This window comes from Medicago sativa, chromosome 7 (assembly GCF_051527215.1).
Source record: "Medicago sativa cultivar Bolivia chromosome 7, Bolivia_mono, whole genome shotgun sequence".
NCBI lineage: Eukaryota > Viridiplantae > Streptophyta > Magnoliopsida > Fabales > Fabaceae > Medicago > Medicago sativa.
Genome location: NC_140755.1, coordinates 96163643 through 96188410, shown reverse-complemented (window position 1 = coordinate 96188410; position 24768 = coordinate 96163643). Strand labels below are relative to the sequence as shown.

At 35.2% G+C, this 24768-nt stretch overlaps 1 protein-coding gene, 1 long non-coding RNA gene and 1 pseudogene across 2 annotated transcripts; 2 read left to right on the top strand and 1 right to left on the bottom strand.

Annotated features, from left to right (window-relative positions):
• The first annotated feature begins 4496 nt into the window (after window positions 1-4496).
• LOC146910726 (uncharacterized) lies at window positions 4497-9222 on the top strand. Its single transcript, XR_015018611.1, has 4 exons — window positions 4497-5133; window positions 5535-5795; window positions 5909-5987; window positions 8756-9222. It is a non-coding gene; the product is annotated as an uncharacterized LOC146910726 (long non-coding RNA).
• A 1568-nt stretch (window positions 9223-10790) lies between these two features.
• Window positions 10791-11334, bottom strand: LOC146910725 (uncharacterized). Its single transcript, XM_085729458.1, has 2 exons — window positions 11109-11334; window positions 10791-10975 (listed from the first exon to the last, which is right to left on the bottom strand). The coding sequence occupies exons 1-2, from the start codon at window positions 11332-11334 to the stop codon at window positions 10791-10793; spliced, it is 411 nt and encodes a 136-aa protein (XP_085585584.1).
• Window positions 11335-14718: 3384 nt separating this feature from the next.
• LOC146910724 (protein SMALL AUXIN UP-REGULATED RNA 51-like) lies at window positions 14719-17695 on the top strand (annotated as a pseudogene).
• The last annotated feature ends 7073 nt before the right edge of the window (window positions 17696-24768 follow it).

Below are 24768 nucleotides of genomic sequence, written 5' to 3'. Positions count from 1 at the left end.
ATAGTTTAATCGATCTATATGAAAAATTGTCTGCCAATTACCGACAAAACTCCATAAAAAAAAATAAAAGTATCAGCAGAACATTTATATGAGAAATCTAACACAACAATCATTTTAAGACGTAGTAATTTTTTTTTTTAAGGGACGTGGTAAATATTATATAATTGTAGTTTTTTTCTTCTCCAAACAATGTAGTGGTAAGATGAGTGATATTAACCAAAGGTCTGTTATAGCTAGCAATCCAGTATTACATATACAACATCATTAAAACTTTTATAGAGAGTTTATCGTCAATTTGAGTCTCACAAGACTTGATAGATTTAATCCGCATAGTTACGCAAAGATTGTAAAAATTAGGCAAAATTACACAATTAGTACCTTAACTTTATTTTAGGTAACACTTTCGTCCTTTATCTTTGTCACGATTTAGTCTTTTATGTTATAAAATAACAACAAAGTTATCCTTTTTTATGAAAAAAATAATCAAAAACTCCAAAAAAAATTCATCAAACTCATAGACAAATGCAAATCTTCATCATACAAGTCTAGAAAATAAAATTTCTTTGAAAAAATCTCATAAAAAATGATAAGATATTGTCATTTTATAATATAAAGGACTAAATCGTGACCAAAAAGATAAAGGACGAAAGTGTTACCTAAAATAAAGTTAAGGGACTAATTGTGTAATTTTGCCTAAAAATTATCACCTACTAAAAATTATCACCTACTTTTCCTGAATGATTGTAAAAATTATAAATCCATATTTTTGAATCTTAAAGTTATAATATGGAATGAATAAGATATGGCATGGGTTCACTATTTGGGTATGAGTATCTCTTTTTATGGAGAGAAAAGTTTGATTATTATATCATTAAATATCATCATTATTGGTACTATTGTGTACAACTTTCTAATTTTAAAACCAAAACCAAATTTACAATCCAATTTTGTGTATTTCTTTCTTGTCTTGCTCCAGAGAATCATAGTTATTTTTATTTTGAAAACGTGTTCACTGAAACTTACATAGCGGTTGATTCCTCTTGGAAAATATTAGATGATCCCAAAAGAATTAAGGAGCAATATCTCCTCCAAAATGTGGCTGCAATGCAAGAAATTAGTGATCACAATCAGCTTGCATATTGCATTTAATCAACAAAAATTGCAAAAAATAATTCTTTCATTATATGTAATTATCTCGTAATCATTATTTACCATTCTTAACGTGTTTGATCGACAAACATGAAATGTATATATGTACTTTTGGGAGTCAATAGAAAATTCATGGGTCGTATAATCGTCGTGTTATCAAAGTTTCAAAACCCGACTCACAATTCATCTTTCTTGATCCAAAAAAAAAAGTGGCCGAACACACCCGTTCATTTCATCATCCTCATTGTCTCGAAAAGACCTTATTGAATTCAACACAAACACTCAATAATCAATCAAAATTTGACTCAACTAATTATCTGGCTTGATATAGCAAATTCATTATCTCCTTGGTGCACGTACGAGACCTTGGTAGCTATGTCACCGGTGAATATAACATTTGATTTGTCTAGAAAGTGTTGTAGTATGAATAAAAATATGTAACTTGAAATGTCTATGATTAGTTGATTTAGTTATGTTTGCTGATTTGTTGTTGAATATTTTTTTATTTTATTTTGTAACTTTAATTGTTATAAGACTTGGTTTATGTTCCCGTGTTTAGTGTTTAATATTGGCAAAAGATTAATGGTTCAGACCTTGCAATGTTCCCGTGTTTTGTATTTTATTTTTTTTGGTAAAATATTAATGGTTAAGACCTTGCAATTGATATGTTACATTGATTCTTAATTTGTCTGATGTTGATTCATTTTTCTCTCTAAGGTAGTGGGGCATTTCTGGTGCTCGGCGTCAATTGTATTTGGTTGCTCTTTTCTCTTTATAAATAATATATTTCCCCATTAAAAACAAAACATTGATTCTTAATTTGAGTGATGTTGATTAACCGTTGTTTCTAGATATTATTGCTAAAAAACTCTTAATTGGTTGTTTCAATATAATTTTTTTTAGAGAGCAATAATAAGTTATATGCATTGATCGAGGTTATGTAAACCCGTAAAACAAAGAGCAGTCTCTACAAAATCATGAGAAATAGCTAGATATTTAACCTTTTATAAAAAAAAGAATGAATCAATTTATACCGACTCCAAAAATAAATTTTGGTTTGCAATTAAATAATTAAACAATTACAAAATATTGAAATAAATTAACCATTAAACTCTTTGAAGTGATTGATGATTAGTTAGTAATTAATGTGTATCTTTCTGTTAGTGATCAAAACGTCTAAACTTACATGAAAGCATTCCACAAGATCTTGTTCAAAAAATTCCATAAGATAGAGTTTTAGCCACGTTGATAGTGATGCGATGATTTGAGCGTAACAATACATTCATTAATAACGTTAATTTTTTACTCTTTGCACAACATGTTATGCGTTCTCGTGATACAAACCCCGACCACCACAATTTTTTTTTATACTACTTAGCTATAACTTTGATTTCAACTTGTATTCATTTAAACGAAGTAATAATCCGGGGTTCAAACCCCGACCACCACAATTTTTTTTTTTATACTACTTAGCTATAACTTTGATTTCAACTTATATTCATTTAAACGAAGTAATAAGCTTCGTTATAAACACATATTAATCGAAGACCACAAATTTGAACGCGTGTCACCATAAAAGATATTCAACTTAACAATTTCGTATAACCAATTTTGCATTTTATTAGGGTCTCATTGGCCCGACCAACAAATTAACTTATAACTTGTAAGCTCGTATTGCTAAAAAGTCATGTTTAGTAACAATCAGCTCACCACTTTATTGTAAATTAAGGGTGTCTTTTTAAAGTAAATTTTATATTAATTGATATAAATTTTATTTTGAATTAAGAATTTTATTTTATATTAATCAATTATTAGAATCTGTTATCGTAGGCTTAACTCGCTGGTAGAGACCTTGCATAATATATGTAAGGTTCGGGTTTAAACCGCAACTACCACCAAAAATCGCAACTAGAATCTTTAGTTTTACATATTACGCTTAACTTATTAACTATTAAGTTTCCTTGAAGGTGTCTATCCTAGCTTGGCGCTTGCTCCGTGACAAAGTTACCGACCAAATCTAATTTATTCAACCGCGGCATTATGTCAACCGAGGCCGCATCTTGTGTGGCGGCATCCGGGCAAGTTGAAACTCCCCCTCATCTATTTCTTCATTGCGCCACTTTTGGCTCTCTTTGGCAAAATGGTTCTGGCTCGGGATATGCGTGGCTGTAGTAGATCCTCACGGCCTTCATGCTCATTTCCTTTAGTTTACTCATTACTTGGGTGGTATGAAGGCTCGTCGATTTTTCCTTAGCTTCTTTGGCTATTGTGCGTCCGGTTAATTTGGAATGAAAGAAACAACATGTTTTTTAATAATTCACATACATCCATTCCGCAGCTTATGGATAAAGTTAAGTTTCATTCTTATTGGTAGGCATGGCAACAAAACCCATGCCCATGGGTACCCACCCAAACCAACCCCGATTTGATGGGTTTTCCCCAATTTGACCGGGTTTGGGTTTTCCCCGATTTCAATATACGGTACGGACCGGTAACGGGGATATATGTACCCACCCCAAACCCATACCCAAACCGTACCCAAATGTAGAAAGGTCATTTTTTTTTGCTTCGAGGGGGTTAATAATGATATACCATATTATTTGGTTTGATAATTGTCATTATATAAGAACTTTCATTGATAGTTAAATGAGCAACCAAATTATTTGGTAAGAAAATGTTAAATTAAGTGAGGAAGAGAAAAATGGTTTTAAATGTTCTTGTCAAATATTGATCAATTTTACCACATACATCATTAATTGAATGAACTTAAAATTCAAAATTTCTTTATAATAAAAAATAGAGGACTTACAGCTTAATTTTAGATTTTTTTTCTTTCAAAAAAAAAATCTAAAATTAGAAATCAGAAGTTCAATGTTGTTTTCACTACTGATTTTTCTGTTTTTTATTTTTTTTGTGTATAACCTAGTGGAAAGAAAATATTTTGCAAAAAATGCCAAAATTAATATTAAAAAGTATGTCTGATCGAATTGAAAATCCATGATTTTTGATAACCAAAGTGTTTGTTTAAATGGAAACGAGTACATGTCAAAATAATACTACCCTAAAAACACTGCAAACTTTCGATTAATTGATTATTCCAGGGTAGTACAGTTATACTACTAATACAGTGTTTATTAAGTGTTAATTTGTTCCTAACTATTAGTAATATTTACTATTTAAAATAATAATAAAAGTTAAAAAATAAAAATGAAACTAAAAAGATTAATGGGCTGGACTCATCACATCAAATCCTGTACTATGTTGTTGTCCGGTCAACATATTTAACCCTAGTTTGTGTTGGTGCGGCTGCGTTGCTTTTAAATACTCTCATTCACTTCTTTTCATTCACAATTGTTTTCATTCATAATGTCATATATATGCGCCCTCCTCCTCCTCTCTGCGTTTCTCTCTTCTATAGAATCTTCCCAAAACTCTACCATGATAGATTCATCCGTCTCCTCTTCACAAAACTTCCTCCTTCTACCTTATCTATCATCAATTCCCAACCTCACCTCAAGTTCTATCTTCCTTCTTCCTCTTCACAAAACTTATGTATTCCAAAACACACAACAACAATACACAATATAAAAAAAATTCCCTTCTTCCTCACCGCCCAATAAACCACATAGATCCGATCCTATGTATTCCCTTCTTCCTCTTCGATTTTACGATTTTATGTTTATTTTTTTATTTATATTTAAATAAAAAAATTCTCTCGTTTTCTTTTTTCTTTCATCAAATTGTTTGGGCTTTCAGCCCGAAAGCCCAACACAATAGATCCGATCCGATACGCGCTACCAGATCCGATACGCCAACGCGCGGGATTTTTGAATTTTTGGAGGAAAGCATATATGCTTACTCTCACTGCAATAACAAACACTACACCAATCAGAACAAACACTTTCAACACTTTCAAATCACCAATCAGAACAAACACTCTCAACACTTTCAGATCACCAGATCATGACGAAGAAGAAGAATGAGGTAATTTTCTCTGATTCGTTTGTTTGTTTATCCATTGATTTTGATTTCTTCTCTCGTATCCATTTCTTGTTCGAACGATCGAGTTCAAACAATCGAGTTCATCTCTTGTTCGAACGATCGAGTTCATCTCTTGTTCGACGATCGAGTTCATCTCTTGTTCGAACGATCGAGTTCATCTCTTGTTCGAACGATCGAGTTCATCTCTTGTTCGAAGTTCGAACGATTGTTCGAGTTCATCTCTTGTTCGAGTTCGAACGATAGTTCGAGTTCATTTCGAGTTCATCTCTTGTTCGAGTTCGAACGATCGAGTTCATCTCTTGTTCGAACGATCGAATTTAAATTGTGATATTTTTGTAGTTTTGATATCTGATGTTGTTGTTGTGTTTTTCTTTCTTTTTCAGGTTTTTGCCAGAGGAGTCTCCATGCCCTTGCTAGGGCTAGGTTTCAGCAAGGCAGATCTGCCAAGCTCGAAAGAGCAATCATCCTTGCTGAGATTGCTGCATCTTCTGCAGCTGAGAAGGCTGCAGCTGCAGCCGAGGCTTGGAGAGTTGCGGAGAGGGAGAAGAGGTCTGCTGAGGCCAAAGTTGTCCGTGAGCTTATGAGGCGTCTGAAACAGATCAACAAGGAACTTCACAGGGCTAGGAGAACTCCCAGGGCTAAGAGTAAGTTATTTTATATTAGTTATTTTATTTTAGTTATTTTTTGAATGTGTTATTTTATTTTATTTAGTTATTTTTTGAATGGTTTTTAACTGTATTTTGATCTCTTCTCTTAGGGTACAAGAGACAGATTAAGGAGACTGAGAAGCATCTTTCAATAGCTGTTAGGAAACTAGGGGTTGATTCTATTTTACTGTAAGTCTTATAACTTCATTTATAAGAATAACCTCATTTGTATTGTGAAACTGTTTGTGAAAATTTAGAAAACTGCTTATGCCAATTTTCACATGCCAATATCCGAACTATCAGTCACTCTTTTAGTAATTAGTATTCCCTCTCAAATATCTTTACCATATCATTCTAATCACAAGTAATGACCAATATGATCGTCCCTATCAGTCAATATAGCCTCATCATTTTACTTGTGATTGTCTCCACTTTAGTTTATTTGGCTGGCTTAATAAATTAATATGTATCTTATATTCAAGTGCCTGCGCATCTATAGACATTCTGTAAATTGCAACATGCCTTTTTTCCTGCATCAATATGGCTTTTATCCCACTCCTGGATGCATTTCAATTGATCTTGAATGACTTGGAAAATTAGGAAGCGGGTGACTTTGATTTTAAGGCATTAAATGCTTTCACAGCTGATTCATTTCACCCCACTCGAAAGCATCTTTTTTATTTAACACAATCAGTGGTTCAGTTATTTCATCATACCCCACTATGAACTTACATATTAGGCCTAAAAGAACACAACTCCAATCATACTTTTAGGCATTGGCCATGACATAATGGCTTGAATCAAATAGGGGATTCGGAATTGTGAGGTGACTTAGTCTTGCATCGTGGTGGGGTACTTTAGATGTTTGGTTCTTTCCACTTGATAGCTAGTTTTTAAAGGAGGGTTCTCCAAGTTCTTATCTGAATCTTAACAGGACCCCTTGAGGCAACTGAGAAACCATAGTTTATACCCTTTGTTTTGCAGCTAGCTTAATCTCCTCTTAATCAAAATATTTTTCATTGCTAGGACACTATTATAAGAATATCCTTTGTGATAGTTAGTGTCATGTCTATTTACTCTGAAATCTGCCAGATACCGATTTCCTAGTGAACCATCTCTAGATTTTGAATGCTTGAACCAATGATCAACATCATCATCATCCTTCAAGTTTCGACTATGAACTCTATCATCAGATTTCAGTCTTTTCTACACCATTCTTAGGTTCAGAATTTTGTACAGTTTTCTCTAAATAATCATACTCATCTCCCTAACCAATAATGATATATTGACATGACAACTAAATCATTGTTTTCTTATCTAGGTTAACACAATCTTTTTATTGCTGCTTAATAATGCATCAAAGATTTGGATAATAATAAGATTTGCATAATGATTTTGATAGAAGTAACTTTGATACAAATGACATGGTTTGATTGTTGGATATCATCAATGGCTAGAAATGGCACATGGCCTAGAATTTTGACGCCCATGTGGGGGGATCTTAGTAAAAAAACATGGATAAGCCTGGGGTTTTTCTAGAATTTGGGTGCAACACTTCTTTGCATTTGTATATTATATATAAGATTACCTTTTTATTTTATTTTTAAGATTACTCACTCCTATCTTAAATATGTATGAATAAAATGGGCAGCCTAATATTTTTCTCTACCCTTAGGTTCTTTAACCTATTACGTGATTGATTTTTTAGTAGTTATGAGATGTCTAATTTTTTCTGCATGGAATTAAGTGATTGATGATTGATTTAATGGTGATCTGGTCGGAATCATAATAGATTATCGTGATTTATATGGAATGTAAACTTTACATATGCAATAGAGAGTCTAGTTGGCCAGTCTAATATTTTTTCTCTTTGATGCTTCCCTGTTATGAATTAAATTTCAGGATTCCTAACGGTAGTTGTCCCGATGGCTTTTCACACCCTTAGGTTCTTTAACCTATTATGTGATTGATTTTTTAGTACTTATGAGATGTCTAATTTTTTTGCATGGGATTAAGTTATTGATGTTTGAATTAATGGTAATCTGGTCGGAATCGTAATAGATTATTGTGATTTATATGGAATGTAAACCTTATATGCAATAGAGAGTCTAGTTGGCCAGTCTAATATTTTTCTCTTTGATGCTTAGTTCCCCTGTTATGAATTAAATTTCAGGATTTCCTAACCATTCGTCCTATGGCTTTTCACACCCTTGGGTTCTTTAACCTATTATGTGATTGATTGTTTAGTAGTTGTTATGATATGTCTAATTTTTTTGCATGGGATTAAGTGATTTTGTTATGATATGTCTAATTTTTTTGCATGGGATTAAGTGATTGATGTTTGAATTAATGGTAATCTGGTCGGAATCGTAATAGATTATCGTGATTTATATGGAATGTAAACTTTATATATGCAATAGAGAGTCTAGTTGGCCAGTCTAATATTTTTCTCTTTGATGCTTAGTTCCCCTGTTATGAATTAAATTTCAGGATTTCCTAACCATTCGTCCTATGGCTTTTCACACCCTTAGGTTCTTTAACCTATTATGTGATTGATTGTTTAGTATTTGTTATGATATGTCTAATTTTTTTGCATGGGATTAAGTGATTGATGTTTGAATTAATGGTGATCTGGTTGGAATCATAATAAATTATCGTGATTTATATGGAATGTAAACTTTATAGATTCAACGAAATCCTTATAAGTAGACCATGGCTCAATCCAGTCACGTTATTCTTCAATCTTTAACCATTGGATCTTTTTTGATGGTACTGAATGTAACATGGGAGAGACGTATACTTATGGTTTCCCATAGTGAGAGGCCACATTATTTATGCTGAAAACTTAGAAAACTGCTTATGCCAATTTTCACATGCTAATTTTCACCAACTTTTTTTGGCATTTCATTATTTATTTTCTAAGTTAAATAACTTGTACTTGGTACTGTTTTTATCAGTGAACCTGAAGGTGCTGTGGATTACCTAGGCATGAGTGAGCATTGGGATGATCTGATGCAGGCGGAAGGCCAGCCATGGTCTGCCTAAGGCAAGATGCTATATTGAAGCTTGAAGACAACTACTACTGCCATTGGTGCTGCTTATGTTCATTGTCTTTAAACTACTGCCATTGGTGCTGCTTATGTTCACTGTCTTTAAACTGGATTTTGTTTTAGTCTTAGCATAGTTGTGGATCACTGTCTTCATGCTCTGTTTGGTTAAATCTTTTAGCCACGTGGATATTGGTGCTGCTTATGTTCACTGTCTTTAAACTGGATTTTGGATTTTGTTTTAGTTAGCATAGTTGTGGATCACTGTCTTCATACTCTGTTTGGTTAAATCTTTTAGCCACGTGGATAGTAGGTTGAATTCTTATTTGATTTTTACACATGACATGGGAATTTCTATTCATGCTCTGTTCGTTAAATCTTTTAGCACATTGAATTCTTATAGTCTATATTTTGATTTGATTTTTACACATGACATATTTTTTACTTGTTGAGAGTAGTTAAATGAAACGTTTTTATTTTTGTTTTTAGAAGCTGAGATATTGCCAAGTCTCCTGTGAAGCCAATGGTTGTAAGGTCACACTTCAACTTTAAGGTACACAGTTCGAGACTGGCACCAAGAGAAGCTGAGATATTAATTAAGGTGGCAATGTAAACTCATGTTTCTCATGTAAGATTTATGTAAGATGCTCCAAATGTTTTCTAAAACTTATGATATTTACATCGCCACCTTATAATAACTTGGAATGCTTTTATAATCATTCAAAATTAAACTCTTGCTTTAAATTAAACCCAACAACACTTCAAGAAGTTAAATCCTTTCACATAACCTTGTACCAAACATACTATATGGAGAAATCTTTTCAATGTAAAGAAAGCATTTGCAAGAAGCTGATAGTCTATTTTCATTTTTAGTTGTTAACGAAGTTCTCGTATACTTGCTATAAATAATTTATAAGTGTCAAAACAAGACAAATAAACTTACTTTTCAAAAATAAACTTGAAAGATTAATCAAGGACTCAAGTTAGATCTTCAAGAGGTTCTTAATTGATAAGTTTAAGGATACAAGTGTTCTAAGAGTCCTGCTCTTTATCCAAATGGATTTGCTCATTCCCAAAGTAAATTACGTATATACCCCTACGCATGTTAACTCACGCTAGTAAATGGTAACGTATGTAAACTCACGTTGCGTGACTTAACATGCGCTAGTGTTAATTGCAAGATGAGTTAGCGTGAGTTAACTCACGTTGCCATTTGTACTAGCGTGAGTTAACTCACGTTCATAACAGAACCGTAAATCGCATTTAATGCAAGGCAACATCGCATTTAATTGTAAAGTTAAAAATGAGCCGTAATCACGTCACATTCATAACTTAATCGAATTACGCAAGTTTAACAAGATTATCGGATAATAAGACATAATCGAACAATATTACACAAAAACACCGTTTTTCTCACAATCACGTAATCACACAACGATCCAAACAAATTCAAATTTCACAAATTCGCTAGTAATGACCCGTAATCACTTAAACACACTTAATGACACGTAAACGATCCAAATTACACAAATTTGTCCATAAATTTATAAAATTACATAATCTCACATAAACGGTCAAAATGACCGAAATTCATCCTTAAATTACGTAATGCGAGCAATAAATGTTGTGACATAACCGACCACCAAAAATAATTCATTTCATATATTTATATAATATATAATATTTGTTGCATATTGGCCATAAATATCCAAATTACACAATCGGCCACCAAAAATATGTCGGGGTGTAATACCACCAAAAAATAGGACGAACACCAACCGACCCAAAAGTGTCATAACCTATCTAACTAGACTAGTGATAATGCATAATATTCGTCTTCGTCCATGACTTCGAACTCTTGCTTTGGCTTTTCCGGAGTGTCCAAAGTAATAGGATTTTGCTCATTTGTTGGTTTCTTTGGCACTTCTGCTCCTTAGACATGAGCTCATTGAAGGCGTTTGTCTATCCAAAAACTCAAAAGCCATTTCTCCGCCTCACCAATCTTGTGAGTCATCCACTCCGTAGGAGGAGGTGGTAGTGGACAATTTTCTTTCAACTTCACATGAAGAAAGTGGTTGGGAATCAAGCAAAGACACATTATGTTGGAATGTGGCTTAAGTGGTGGAGCACCTGCATTGGAAAATATGTCTCACATGAACCACCCATTTCGGGCAAAGTCAATAGAACAATCGCTCTATTGTAGCAACTAGCAATAATGTGACCCATATCCGAGTAGTCAACCATTTCTCTAGAGGCGCAATACCACTTTGACTTGTTGGAGGGTGTAAACCATCCAAGATAAGTTTGTAACGGCTCTCGGTAGAATATATCGGCAAGTAGTCACTCTTGTGAGTTTTCAACTCATTAATAAGTGCATGACGAACCAAAACATGATCTTCCTCATTAAATCCCATGTGCCTAGCTAAGACCCGGAAACCACAATTACCATCCCCTCTAACATTCACAATGTCTTCAACGTAAGGTCTCATGAGATTTGGAATTTGTGAAATGTATTGTATTTGCAAATAAGGTTTTGGTTTTGAAGTGGGAGTCGAGGCATGTGAGCAGGACCAAATGTCAAGACGTGAACCTTTACTCTTTGGAACATTACTCTTGCCATGTGAGCATTGACTATCGGGATTTTGAGCGTCAATAGTCTCCCACTTAGAGGGTATTCGACCCGTGGACCTCGTTTTCGTTTAGACTTCACCCTTTTAGGTGCCCCCTTGGTGGCCACTTTTCTCGGAGGTGGCTTCAACATTGTTTCCTCCGTAAATCCTAGTTCACACAACTTGTATTTGATGAAGAGTTTCATCTTGTAATGGGACCTCTTGATACGTTCTTGAATGACGTCCCATTCCTCCGTAACGGAAAAATGTGCATCAACCTCTTGTCCAATTACACTTAACCTTCGCCAATGAGGGTGTATTTCATCCAAAAGAATAGGCAATTTTTCTTTCTCTTCTCGGCAAGAATACAAGCACAACGTAACCCGAACGTTGCCATTTGCACACAACCACAATCTTCTTTAGCAAAGCCGAATCTCCTAGAGCGTTCATATTCGTCATCGATGAAGCCCAAAGCGGCCTTAGAGACATACCCTTCCAACTCGCAGTAACTTGTTTTTTTTTTTTTTGTATTTGTGCACCATGACGGTTATGCTCTTCCGAAAACTCCCTTGTATCTCACCAAATTGGTTTTTCAACATTTTGTCAATTTCATCCCAACATGATGCCAAATCTCCCACACTACTCCTCAAGTATCTTTTCAATTGTGCATGAGCCGATTCAACAATGTTGGTGCTTCTACACCCTAGCTGCAAGTATTTATTTGTCCATGCCCTCACAAAATACTTCTTAAGGGGCAAAACGGTTTCCTCAACATATTTAACAAACAATGGAAACGGCTCGCATACCTCATCTTTGAATGTCAACCATGCAATTGCAAATGATTCCTCCATAGGAGAGTTAACGACATCTCTCCAAGCCCTCACCATTTTCTTAATAAGCTCACTATGCTTGTCATCATCCGCTTCCTTCGCATCTTTATCAACAACTTTTCCTTTTCCTTTCGAAGGTTTGGCATTGACTCTACAATCCGTGATGCTCCTAGATTTGACATTCTTCTCAATATGAAAATAGTAAAGTACATGGTCCGTTTTAGGGAGAACTTCGCAACGACTTTCATCAAAGCGTGGTCCCTATCGCGTGACAATCACCTTAGGCATGTTGCGTTTTGAGGTCAAAAGACCAACCAACATCTCAAGTGTTCAAATGAAGTTATTCTCTCTTTCAAAGGAAAGAAAGGCAAACACAACCGAATAGGTCAATTTGGTAGAGGTGACACCAACAATCTCAAATAACGGCATTCGGTAGGTATTGGTTTTGTAGGTGGAGTCCATGACCAAAATGGTGGGAAAAGTTTTAAGCATATCAATTGAATCCGGATGAGCAAAGAATTAGTCTTCAAGAGTGGTTTCCTCGCTATTTGCTCTTGTGAAGTAGACATATCGATGCTTCTCCAACTTTGTAATCAAGTATTTCAACTCGTCTTGTCCTTTCTTTGCCCCTTGCGCCATCTAGTTCGTGCATTATACACTTGCTTGATGAGTGTCACACTTTTTTTTCCTTCAAATCCTTGAGAATATTCTTAGGCTTTGCCAAGCTCTTTGTCATGTTGATAACTCTTTGCTTCTCCTCCCCTTTTAGTCGACCCACAAGAAGGTGGCCGAATACCTTTGGCGCCAAGTCATGGTTGTGAACTCCATAAAGCATTGCAATCCACCATTCTTGTGTTTTTTTCTTCAAATAAGCATTTCAACCTAAACGGTTACAATTACGGTTTTGGTTCAACGCCATCCTCCACCACATTTTCAACCATGCCACTCAATGTCTAATCAACAAAAAAAAACCAAGAAAAAATAAATAAATAACTTGTGCCGCAAGTAAAAAAAGTGGCGCAAAAATTCAAAATCAAGCAACACAGCATCGTGAGTTAACCCACGCTAGTGTTATCTTCCCGCGCAAGTTAACTCACGCAGCTCTACAACCGGCGTGAGTTAACTCACGCCGAGCCCTACGCCTACTCATAAAAAAACGCAACTACCCGAAAAACCAGCAAAAAAGGAAGAGTTTCGACGCTACATTACCTGTTCTTTGATGCTTGATGAGCGTAGAAACTTGATTCCTAACGATTTGCAATGATTTGGAATGAAGATTTTGACCCAAAAATTCGCACTTTTGGGTTTTTGGAGGTGGAGGGAAAGAAAAAATGGAGCTTTGTGGTTGCCTCGCCGGGTTTTGAACGAAAATAGTACCCGCCGTGAGTTAACTCACGTCGCGTGAGTTAAGTCACGTAACGTGACTTAACTCACGTAACACATGTTAACTTACGCAGGCAATTCATACATTTACTTTGGGAATGAGCATAACCATCCGGGTAAAGAGCAGCATTCTTCTATGAAAGTGCAAGAAGCATATGTAGCAAGTTGGTAAAATAGAATGTATAAAGAAAAAAGATGCACAAAGTGTCCAAAGATAAAAATCCGAAAAGAAAATTAGAATGGGTTGCATACATCGTTCTTTCAACGGTGTCAATAACATATGTTATCATGTTATCTAGATGTATTTATCTATTAGGTATAATTTTAAAGAACGGAAATGAACTCATTTGCATGAAGTTTAATTTTACAATTTATAGATAAGAAAATAAACCAGCTGTTGCGTTGCATGATGTCATGTGCCTTCTACTTCCCAAAAGTCTTATCGTACATATATCCTCTTCGAATTTAAATTTTTGACGTTGAAAATCCTATAACCGTTGATTTGAAAAACTTTTTGGATAAACTTTATATAACTCTTTTTAGAAGTTATGTAATCTGAAATGTCTACTTCAAAATAGCATATGTTATAATGATCATCCTCATTTTTTTTTTTTTGACGTTTGATCTTCCTCATTTTTACAATTGGAATAATGACTAAATTAGTGTTAGTATGATTAAAACAACGGAAAAAAATATATATCTCGTGTTGAATTGATTTCAATCAAATCTCCATCAATATATCTTTAAAATTTCCAATATTTTTAGTGCTGGATTAGGTGTAGAACTCACATCAATTTTAACTCTTAAAAAATGGAACTAAACATGCATTTAGAAATGAATTAATTAATACTCCAGTCATAGTATTCAAAAGTAAGAAAGTGATGCTTTAATTTTTTTATGTAATAACCCTTATAATGTCATGTTATTTTAGCCAAAGATAATGCTATAAGTCATTATTACTTCACCCATCCTATATCTATCTCCCTCCCTTATATCTTATCTTTCTGAAATTAATGTTCTTTTGAGGTGATTTAGAGTTACAATTAACAAGATGTTAGGGAAAAAGATTGTATCGATCAAGAAACTTGCAAAAAAGGTAAAGGTTGTAGGTAGAGTTGACTCGACCCTCGCTCACTTAAAGTTGATGAAGGAATACAAGGAAGAAGAAAAAAATCCAACCACAAAAAGTTGGGTCCAAAAAAAGTGGTGTTTTTGCACTATATGTTGGGGATGAACGACAGAGATACGTGTTAGGAAACATGGCATCCATTGATGAAGGAGAGAAAAGCTTATAGAATTGTTCTATTGATAGTGAAATGCAATATTACAAATGAGAAAGTTAACCCACTTATGGGGAGGTTACACCTATATATACTAATAGAACTAGTACTCCTTGTAACTAAACTATGTATCTCTAATAGTCCCTCAAGTTGGAAGGTGTTCAAAAAACACATCCAACTTGAAATGAGAAAATACAAGGAAAGATGCCGGAAATACATCGGCTAAGAAAAATATCAAACAAGTGCTCATCCAACAAGAAGCAACCACAACTCAAGGTTGAACCAATTGAAGGAAGGAGCATCAAAGCAACGCTTAACCACCATCCGGTAGAAGCCAATATCAACAAAGCCAATTAAGGCACAACGCTTAACCATCAAGAGTGTTCAATCACTCAAGATAGAAGCACAAGAAGAAAAGAAGTGCAAGGAAGAGCCATAGTCTACAATGGAAGGAGGTCATATACAAGACCAAGGTTCCAAAGATAAAAGTGGTGCCCTCCAATGCCGAGCCGAGACAAGAAAAACCAAATGCAAGGAAAGGCCATAGTCAACAATGGAAGGAGGTCATATACAAGACCAAGGTTCCAAAGATAAAAAGTGATGCCCTCCTATGCCGAGCCGAGACAAGAAAAATAATATGCAAGCCAATGGAGATGCATAACCATGTGATGTGTCTTCAAACCATAGAAAACAAATCCATGTTGATGCACTCAAATAGAGGCTAAAACCAATGCTTCCAACAATGAAGCTCAAACATATCCACAACAAACTCGTTTGTAATCTTCAAAATGATATACAAACCAACATAGCCAAAACCAGAAATCAAACAAAATCCAGCAGTAATGGTGCACCAAATAAAACCAAAATGCAGCCAAAAATAGTGTAATTCCAAAGCAACAAGAGCAAGGAGGTCCAAACAATAATCCCAAGAGAATGAATCATCACCAATGCTCATCTAAAACATGAGTGTGAATATGTTGTCAAGAGAAACAGACATAGGCTCACAAACAAGGTTGAAACACAAAACTCCAAAGTTCCACAACTTGACCAAAATAAGCCAATTCTCATACTTCAAAGGATCGGTCTAACAATTTAAAGCCTTCTTCAACCAAAACTAAAACTCCAAAGAACAATAAGGCAGCCACAAAGAAGAGGAATCTTGCTATAAGTCTTCAACTCTTTTTATGCCAAGCATTAACAACAAAACCATGGGCAAACAATGGGCAAGTATTATGCTTCAAGGAACAAGTTCTCGATATCATCTCGCCAAGGCTAGTACAATTGTGCGTCCACAAAATCAGCAAATTAAAATCAACATAAAAATACGCTAACAATCAGCAACACCGTGTACAACAAAGTACCGTAACCTCACCAACGATCCAGAATAAACGAAAGGCAAACAATCAAAAACCGAATTGTACTCGCCCGCAACTTATATTATCTTCGAGCCATATTAGAGCAAGAGAAGCATAACCTCATCAATACTCAATAATTCCAAAACCAAGAACCTTTAACCTATCTAGATGACAAAGTCAGCAACTAAATCATGGAACTCGCAGGAAGCTTCATAAACTCTATGCAAAGAACACTTATCCAATGCAAAGGTGAACTAAAAACAGAGGAATGTTCACATATTTCCCTCATGATAATAACTCTTTAGAACCGCACCAACATATTTTCACCGAAGAATTTTAGCAAACACCTAGTGATCATGATAATCAAAGGCTTCTTCACGTGGAAAAGAATGGAGAATCATGAACTTCCGAAAGAAAAGAATAGATGCATTGTGCTCAATATTGTGAATGATATTCAACTAGAATAAGCAAATCCGATGAATCAATATATGTATAATCACCGAACATAGGATTTAGGAAGAAAACACAATGATGAAAAACGAATTTGGGGAAAAGACGCAAAAACGAAGAATGCGAAAAGAAATTCGAATTGAAGATGAAATCGATCGAATTGGATTACGATAATAAAATCGAAACCAAATCCGGAAAGAGAAGGAAGAATCACCGAGTAAACAGGAGAAAAAAAAATTGGAACCCTAGGATTTGGGGAAAATGAGAAGAACAACATCTAATTGAATTGCAAACAGAATCGTGAAGGAGAGGATACGCAAAACACGAAATCGATCAAAAAAAAGTGGATGAAATTGAGATAAAAGAAAATCCGATTGGAACGACGAAGAAGAAAAACAGAGAAAGGTGAAAGAAATTTCTCGAGAAAGTGAAGGAAAATGAAGTGAGAAAAAATATATTTTCTCGAGAAAATGCAAATGGAAAAATCCTTCAAGGAGGATACCAAATTTGCTCGATACCATGTTAGGAAACATGGCATCCATTGATGAAGGAGAGAAAAGCTTATAGAATTGTTCTATTGATAGTGAAATGCAATATTACAAATGAGAAAGTTAACCCACTTATGGGGAGGTTACACCTATATATACTAATAGAACTAGTACTCCTTGTAACTAAACTATGTATCTCTAATAATACGTTCCAACCCGGTTCCTCTCACATTCATTATTCAAGATGTTGTTGGAGAAAGCATACAATGAATTTGGGTCTGAACAAAGGAATGGTTTGGTGGTTCCATGTAGTGTTTCAGCTTTTCATGAAGTGGTTAATGCTATAGAATGTAACAATTGTAAGTTTGACATGAGAAATATTTTTGATGAATTGATTTGAACTAAGTGCATATATCGCACACTAATATTCTTTCAATTTTTGGGGGTATTAGGACATATTTCTAGTCTAGCTATAATTTGATCACAGATGTTGTAATAATGCATATATCTCCAAATACAATAGAGCTAGTTTTCACTTTGATTAAGCTATTGTTTCACGTTGTTTTCAATTATACTTGATTTTACCTTATAAAGACCGGAGACATTTGATATATTTTGGTGCGGTTTTTTTTTATGGCATCAACGAAATTTATATTTATTTTTCGTTGTTTTAATCATACTAACATCAATTAAGTCATTATTTCGATTGAAACAATGAGGAGGACCATTATAACTTATACTATCAAGAGACGATGTTTGTGGTCATTTGAGTTTTGAACATTTTTGAAGTATTGATCCACAATGGATCATGCATGAATTTTACCTAAAAGTGATTATAATTATGTAAAATTTGTTTATTATGTTTGATTATTCTCAATTAAAATTGATTTTATTTTATAATTATAGAAATGATTTATTGACCAACTCAATTTTAAACACAAATGTAAATCATTTTACTTTCAACACACGTTTAGCCAAAATCATAATGAATTTTTGTCACCTGTGAGGCAAAAGACACACTAGCAGACTTGAGTATTTCTAGAGTACTTAATTTTGAATTATGCTCTTTGCCCAACGCATTTTGCTCGTTCCCAACTGAAGTAATCAAAATACCCTTGAGTGAGTTAACTCACGCTATTGTTAAATCTCGCGTGAGTTAACTCATGTTGCGTTCGTTTTAAGGTTAGACAAAACCTCATTTCCTCATTTCTAATCTAAAATTTTCAAATCTCTCTCAAATCCGAAAATCCTTCAAGTTCAAATCAAACAACACTCCAATAACAAGTAAGTTTTCATAATAAAACACCATTAACCTATTTATGTTAGTATGTTTGATTTTTCCTCTTAAATTAGATTTTTTTAGTTTTATGGTTTTGTTTAAATTTTGATTTTTTTTCATGTTGATTTATATGTTTAGATGTTTGATTTTTTTGCATGTGATTTATATGTTTAGATGTTTGCATGTTTATGTTGTAGTTATGAGTTTTAGGGTTTTGTTTAAATGTTGATTTTTTGCATGTGATTTATACGTTTAGATGTTTGATTTTTTGCATGTGATTTAATTGTTTAGATGTTTGATTTTTTGCATGTTTGCATGTTTATGTTGTAGATATGAGTTTTAGGGTTTATGTATAATTTGCACTCCAAGTGTTTGATAAAATGTTTGAATGAGTTTTTCATTGATTGTTTAATTTTTTAAGGTGTAGATTTGAAACAATGGCTGATTTGTTCAAAATTTTAGTACGCTTCAACGGTGGAAATCCACAGATGTTCATGGTTCGGTACATTAATGTCACGTTAAAAGGTCTCAGTGGATCAACCGGACGAAATCAACCAAGGACTCAACCCCGAGACACAAGGAGGGTGAAATACATTTGGTATGACCGTCCATCGTTGGACGAGGGAGAATAACGTTCGCCGCCTAGAATTGAAGAACGTCGACGACGTCAGATCATGTTCTCGATTTTTTTGCAGCACAACATGTTCCCGTGGATCGATTTTTTTGTCACGTTACCGAGATCAACTTAAGATATTCTCAACAGCTTGATTCAGCCGTAAGATCATGATTATGTAGCATTCACCCTCGGGTGCACCTTCCAACTACAACAATTGTCTTAACTCTAAAGTTGGATAAAGTCAAATCTTTTAAACAAGAGGTCCAACCTCGTTAAACAACAACTCTCAAGCATTCACCCGTAAGTTCTATGTTTAGGTAGTGTCTTTATTTTGTTATACCGAATGCAAAGCAATTGGCAAGCCCCTTTGAAAAGTCAAAAGATTAAGAGAACATAAAATGTTTCGCATAATCTCGCTATATAAGTTATGATATCAAATTCCCGCATATAATATGTGTCACAGAATGCACCTCATTCTTTATGTGATGACTCGTCTATGACTCGTCTTATATGACGGAATTTGATGTGATAACATATATAGTTAATTTTGTATAATACATGTGTTGTGTTCTCTTCATTCTTTTAACTTTTCAACGAAAGTTGCACATCTCTACCCGAAGTGTACGACATATTTAGGAAGAATGTAGTGTGACGTAGATGAAATTAAAACTAAATAAAATTGTGTATTTTTTAAATTGATTATGCGTACTTGTGACTTTATTCAATACACAACTTTATTCGAATTTATTTTATACGCAAATTTTATCGAATTTATTCATACGTAACTTTATTCGAATTTATTTTATATGCAAATTTTATCGAATTTATTCATACGCAACTTTATTCAAATTCACGTTGAGTTTAATTAATGTTTGAAGACATTATATTATTTAGATGACAAAATCATAAAATAAATGCATATATAAATAAAAAGAAAGGAACAAAAATAATACATATAAAATCTCATTTTATTAATAATTGATACATTTTATTCGAATTTACTAAATATGTTTCTTTTGGGTAAAAAGAGACCAACCTTCTTGGGGTAAAAAGACATCAACCCTTGGGTAAATTTAAATCTGGTTCTTTTTATACTCCAAGAAGATTCTTTTACCTCGGTAAAAAGTTTTTCGAATAAAAAGAAGCAAGATTTAATTTTACCCTAATGGTTGAACACTTTTTACCCCAAGTCGATTGACCTCTTTTTACCCCAAAATTGGTTTCTTTTTACCACAAAAGAGTAAAAAGTTAGAAGGAGATTTATAGGGGTAGAGAGTGAGGAGGAGAGAATGTGAAATGAAGGTGTGAGGAAATTGTGAAGTTTGAAGTTGTATTTATAGGGGGAGATTGTAACATAGGTTATAACTACAATAAATATGGACAAAAAACATGTCAAACTTAGTAAAAAAACGCGTAAAACCAATTAAAATCATTTGACCAAAGTCCAAAAAACGTGTTCTTGATCTTATGCCACTGGCCAAAGCAGCGTGAGTTAACTCAAGCTACCGGTTAGAGGTGCGTGACGTAAGTCACGCAGATATAACTAACATGCGTATGGGTATTTTAAATTTTTTAGTTGGGAGCAAGCAATTTGTGTTGAATAAAAAGCAGAATTCCTTAATTTTTTAGAGATTGAGAAATCTCGTACATCTTCAAAGAGACTTAAGAAAATTGGTCCGTGTAATAGTTAATTAATATATACGTCGAAACTCGAAACCAACATCCGTAACATGTGGTGTGGCACACCAAAACATACTTTAAAAATAGAGGAGTGATATTTTGACAACCAAAATCAAACAACTTTAATGACAACCTTTTTTTCTCTCTTCTTATTGGACAATAACAATAGAGAGAGAAAAAGGAAGAGAGAGAATAAAAGTATAATGTGAGTATGAGAGAGAAAGTTGTCACAAAAGTTGTTTAAAAGTGGTTGTTCAAATATCATTTCACTTAAAAATAATATATTAGCATAACAAAGGTAGTTGGTGTTGGTTTCATACTTTGATTTACACGTCATATTTGCCGACCGGAAGGTATTTTAGTGCCTATGAAATGGAATAAACTAAGTGGTTGGTTAACGTCTCATTTGAATTGATTAATCGATACTACCACCGGATTTTGCTTATGCCTTTGACCTTAGATCTTAGAGTTGAAGAAGACTTCATTAACACCACCTCTCAAAAACAAAAAGTTTAGAACTACTTATGAGAGAGAACAAGAGAGGGAGAACATCGCGGTTCCACTAGGGCAAGCCTAGGGCAACCGTGCCGAGCACTTCACCGGCAGAGAGAAACACCGGGGGGAAAGTGGATCCACTGTGGTGGCGTAAATTGGGGGATGGGGGAAATTGGTCCGTGGTTAGGTCTAGGAAGAGGAAAACGACGCAACCGGAAGCAGAAGAAGGGACAAGTCAAGGGATTCAGTAGAGGCACGACCGCGACGGTTATGGGCCGTGTGTTCGACTTGATAGGGGTTCTACGGTTCATCATCGGTTTTCCAAAGGAAGAGTAGATGACAATCACACCGTTGGTTATGGAGGTGTGCGACATTCTTCATTTGATGACGAGAAGGGAGTTTCTAAGGCACCGGTAGGCACGCAGTGGATTCCAAGCAACAGAAACGACGTTCCAATCATTGGTCATAAGGTATCTTATTATTTTACAAATTTTCCCGAGTGTCCGCCTATTTTTCTTCCGAGACAAAGAATTTGAGGTGTGTGGTGCATTGTCTCGATGTATTTGTTGCTCGACGCCGTAACGCACGAGGGCAAGTATATGGTTTTGTTAGATTTTCGAACGTTAAGAATGCGGATAAATTATCGAAGGCTTTGAATAATATCTCGGTTCGGTCACCTAAAGGTTTGGGCTAGGGAAGCAAGGTTTGATAGGTTCGCAGAGAATGATAAGAAACCACTCATTGTTTCTAAACCCGTTAGGCCGGATGGGGATGGTTTGGCAAAGGAGAAGGCGGTGGTTACGGTCAACGGGGAGGGAGAAAAATGTGAGGAAGGGTGAGGGAGTAGTATCGATTTAGGTATGGGTAGAAGCGGGAGGGAGAAAAAAATGTGAGAGTTGGGCAAGTGGTGGTGCGGGTACCCGAGAAGGGAGGAAACTCGAAGGTGGGTAGGAAAGTGATGGAGGTGGGGAACTCACCGATTTTGAAGAAGGCGGAGGAGTGGAGGCCGAAGGTGCGTGCTTAAGGTTGATACTATTTTTTTGAACATTGACGAGGACGGTAAAACAACTAGTGGTGTCCGAAGAAGAGATGGATAATCCTTCGAAGCTTAAGGCGGTTGCTCCGACGCCTTTTAAGGGATTGCTTGAGTATGTGTCCGATCCAAGAGACCGTGATTGGGCAGGTTCTCGGGCTGGTGGCAACGATAGTTACGGGGAAACATCTTTATCAATACAACAACGTGTGGAGGACGCGGGTTTTATTAATGTGGAAGTTATTCCGATGGGTGGTGACAGAATTTTTCTTCGAGTCGTAATAATGAAGACATTTGGACCGTATTTAACAATGCTATCGATTTTTTTAGCTTGTTTCTTTCGTAGGTGCATAAATGGTCGAAGGAGGATGTATGGTATGAACGGGGGCTCGGATTCGTGTTTATGGGACTCCGGCTCATGCCTGTGATGAGTCATAGATTAGTATATTTTAATGCTTTATTTAGTTTAGTTTTAAATAAGATTTGATTTGATTTTATTGCATTTTATTTCCTTTTAGAATATTTTACTTTAAAATTGCTTTTTATTTTATTTTAGGAACGAATATATGGTGGAAGGTGTCTTGGAGCAAAAGAAAGAGGACCGGAGCAAATACAAGGCGAAAATACGGAACAAAAATATGTTCCCACCAAGTCGAAGCTTGGCACAACAAGGCCAACATGTGGCACCGGCCGTGCCACCTCCAGAGGCCTCTTTTGTCGCTTTTTCTTCGGGCCCAAGTTACCCCGTTGCAGCTTTACCGTTTTACCCTTTTAGTTGCTTAGTTTCTAAGTCGATTGTAAAGCTATAAATAGAGTAGCTCTCCACCATAAACATTCATCCTTTACTTTGTTTATTTCAAGTATTATTTCAATAAAAAGTCTTTATTTCCTTTTTACTTTCTTTGCAATTTATTTTACCGTTTTTCTCTCTTCTTCCCCCATGTCTACGATGAATATGAGTGAGTAAACTTCTTCGTCTTGGGATTGTTGGGGAGTCTAATGACTCAATCCTAAACAAAACAAGCCTAAACCCTAATTTCTATGTAACCCTAATTTCTAATCTAGATTCACCGTCTTAACCGAAGGTGAGAAAAAACACAAGAAGGGGGTTGAATTGTGTTTTGACAAATTCTTCGTTTCTCCTAAAACCGAACACACCGATCGAAGCTAGGTGAGACAGCCTTCCGAAGTGATAATCGAATCTAAATGCACGAATAAAACAGAGAGAGAAGAAGAACGACACAAAGCAATTATACCGGTTCCTTCCACAATCCGAAGTAGTCCAGTCCCCCTTGCACTTCCAAGGAGATTTCACTATGAGTAATATCTCGATTACAAATGCTCAAGCACACAAGCAAGAGACTTCCAATGCTCAAGCACACAAGCAAGAGACTTCCTTTGCTCAAGAACACAATCAAGAGACTTCCCCGCTCAAGCAACAACCGCAAGAGACTTCCTAACTAAACAAAATTACACGTAAAATTGTTTAAGGTTGAACACTTGATATACAATCAGAGGTGCTCACAATACAAATCGATACGTACTCAATGGACTTAAGAATTTCTAAGATATGACTTTGAGACACAAAAATTCTAAGTGAATGCAGAACAATTCAGCAGAGGTTTGGTACTTGTGAAAATCTTGTGAGTCTTTCGTTCAGCGTTCTTGCATTACCAAATCTCTAGGTCTTCACTCCTTTATATAGAGGTGTGAAAGAGACGTTGTGAAATTGCCAAGACACCAAAGAGTCGTTATTGAAGCTTGATCTTTCACCAATGATCTTTTGCCCGATTTGGTTGTTGTCCTATGAAGAACCAATTTGAAATCCATTCCTTATCCAAAGGAACATATATGCAGCGAGACCGTATTCCGGAGCCGTTTTCTTGTCTTGAAGCGTGGACACAAAACAGAAAGCAAAGGAGAACGTGGTCGTACAATTCGTACAATAGTACAATGTCAACGTTTTCGTCCAAATTGCAACCACATGCCTTCAAACACCTTTGAAATGACCGTTGCAATGTTCCACTAATTTTATGCTATGTTTTCGAATCCAATAGACAGCTTTTGCAATGTAGATTCTTCAATCTTTGAATGTTCTTGCAAATCCAGCTGATCTTCACTTCGGTGAAATAGCTTCGATGAGGCAAACTCTTCGATGATGCAAAATTTTCCGATGAAGTGACTTCGCAAAGCCTTCGATGGTGCAGCTTCCGATGATGTGGCTTCGGACCTCTTGTCTTCGAAGCATTATTCTTCAGAGCAGCCTTTACTTCAGAGCGGTATTTCTTCAGAGCAGCTTGACTTCGTGTGAGCGCTTTGCCTTCGAATCATCTAAGCTTCATTTTCTTTTGCTCTTTATTTGCTCATTCGTAACCAACCAATGATGTAACTTTTTAATTATGGTCCCGTACACTTGAACAAATAT